Raw genomic sequence first — 1,211 nt, 5'->3', positions numbered from 1 at the left:
CCCCCAGCTTGTCCCCCCCCCCCCAAAGGCCCCCCCCCCCCCCCCAGTGCCGGATCCTTCCCACGGCAGAGGGGACTTCACGAGGGCGTCCTTCTGAGCTGCTTGGCTGTACCGTGAGGCAGTGCCGTGCCACGGGGCAGTGCCGTGCCGTGGGGCACTGCCAGCTCTCGGGAGCCGTGGGAGTTGTTCGTCGCTGATTTGACTTGGAAAGGCCCAGTTTTTCTGCGGGCCGTGGCCTCGCTCCCCGTTTCCCAGCAATGAGCGTGTTGGGACTCAGCTCCTGTAGAGGAAACGGCCGGTTCCCCACAGGAATCCCCACAGCACAGATCTCAGCTTCCCCTCGCGCCCCCATGCCGGAGGGACGCCGCGATGCACCCCTGTGCTGCTGGCGTGTGAGGAAACTGAGTCACGGGAGGGCCAGGGCTCACGCCTGAGGCAGTGTGGTGGTGGTGGTGCCGCCGTGTCCTGGCACCGGCAGCGTCGGTGGAAGGGGCAGCATCGTGCCTGCCGGGGCATGCTGAGGGTTGCGTTTCGGGTTGTTGCGGGTGCAGGCGAGATGGCGGTGCGTGCTGATGGTTCTCCTGCCTTCTCTGCCCAGGTGGCGGGACGTCCTGCGGGACCTCTACCGCCTGCTGAAGCACGTGGTGGTGGCCGAGCCCGACGGCACGACGGTGCTGCACGCCCAGCTGGCGCTGGAGGAGCTGGACGCGGTGATGAGGAGGGTCCTCTTCCCCCCGCAGGTGCTGGAGAAGAAGATCGTGGTGCTCCCGTAGTGGGGCCGAGGCCACAGAAACGAACTCTTCCTGCTCCAGCGTCGGGGCCAAGCGGCTCCCCGAGGGGAAGGGTCCGCTGTGCCCCTGGGAAGCTGCCGGCAGCTGCCAGCCGGGGAGGAAACCGCAACCTGGGGAGGGCAGGCAGCTGCCCCCGGGCTCCCCGCGGCCGGGGCAGGGGGGCCTCGCTGGGACAGGGCAGGGGATTAAAAGCAGACGTGCTCAGCCCTGTGCCCGTGACATCTCTGGGAGTCGCGCAAAGCCCCTGGGTGCCATCGTGGCCATCTCCCAGCCCGTGGCTGGGCCCTGCTCGCCCTCGCGCACTTGGGGTGGGGGCAGCGGCACGGGCCCTGGTGAGCCCCTGGGTCCTGCGGGAGGGTGGGCATCAACCCCCAGGGCCAGCCCTGGGCTGGGTGAGCAGCCGACAGGGCCGGTGCCTCG

General features: G+C 69.6%; 1 protein-coding gene across 1 annotated transcript in view; it reads left to right on the top strand.

Moving 5' to 3' along the window:
* The window catches only part of TANGO6 (transport and golgi organization 6 homolog), a 26,317-nt gene extending 25,413 nt beyond the window's left edge, over positions 1-904 (top strand). The window contains exon 18 of the mRNA XM_019474675.1: positions 599-904. Coding sequence (XP_019330220.1) covers positions 599-773 — 175 coding nt within the window. The 3' untranslated portion in view covers positions 774-904. The remainder of the gene's footprint in view (positions 1-598) is intronic.
* Positions 905-1,211: the final 307 nt, after the last annotated feature.

This window comes from Aptenodytes forsteri, unplaced genomic scaffold, assembly GCF_000699145.1.
Source record: "Aptenodytes forsteri isolate BGI_AS27 unplaced genomic scaffold, ASM69914v1 Scaffold269, whole genome shotgun sequence".
Classification (NCBI taxonomy): domain Eukaryota; kingdom Metazoa; phylum Chordata; class Aves; order Sphenisciformes; family Spheniscidae; genus Aptenodytes; species Aptenodytes forsteri.
Note: the sequence above shows the minus strand (reverse complement) of the source record. Positions and strands in the feature narration are given on the sequence as shown.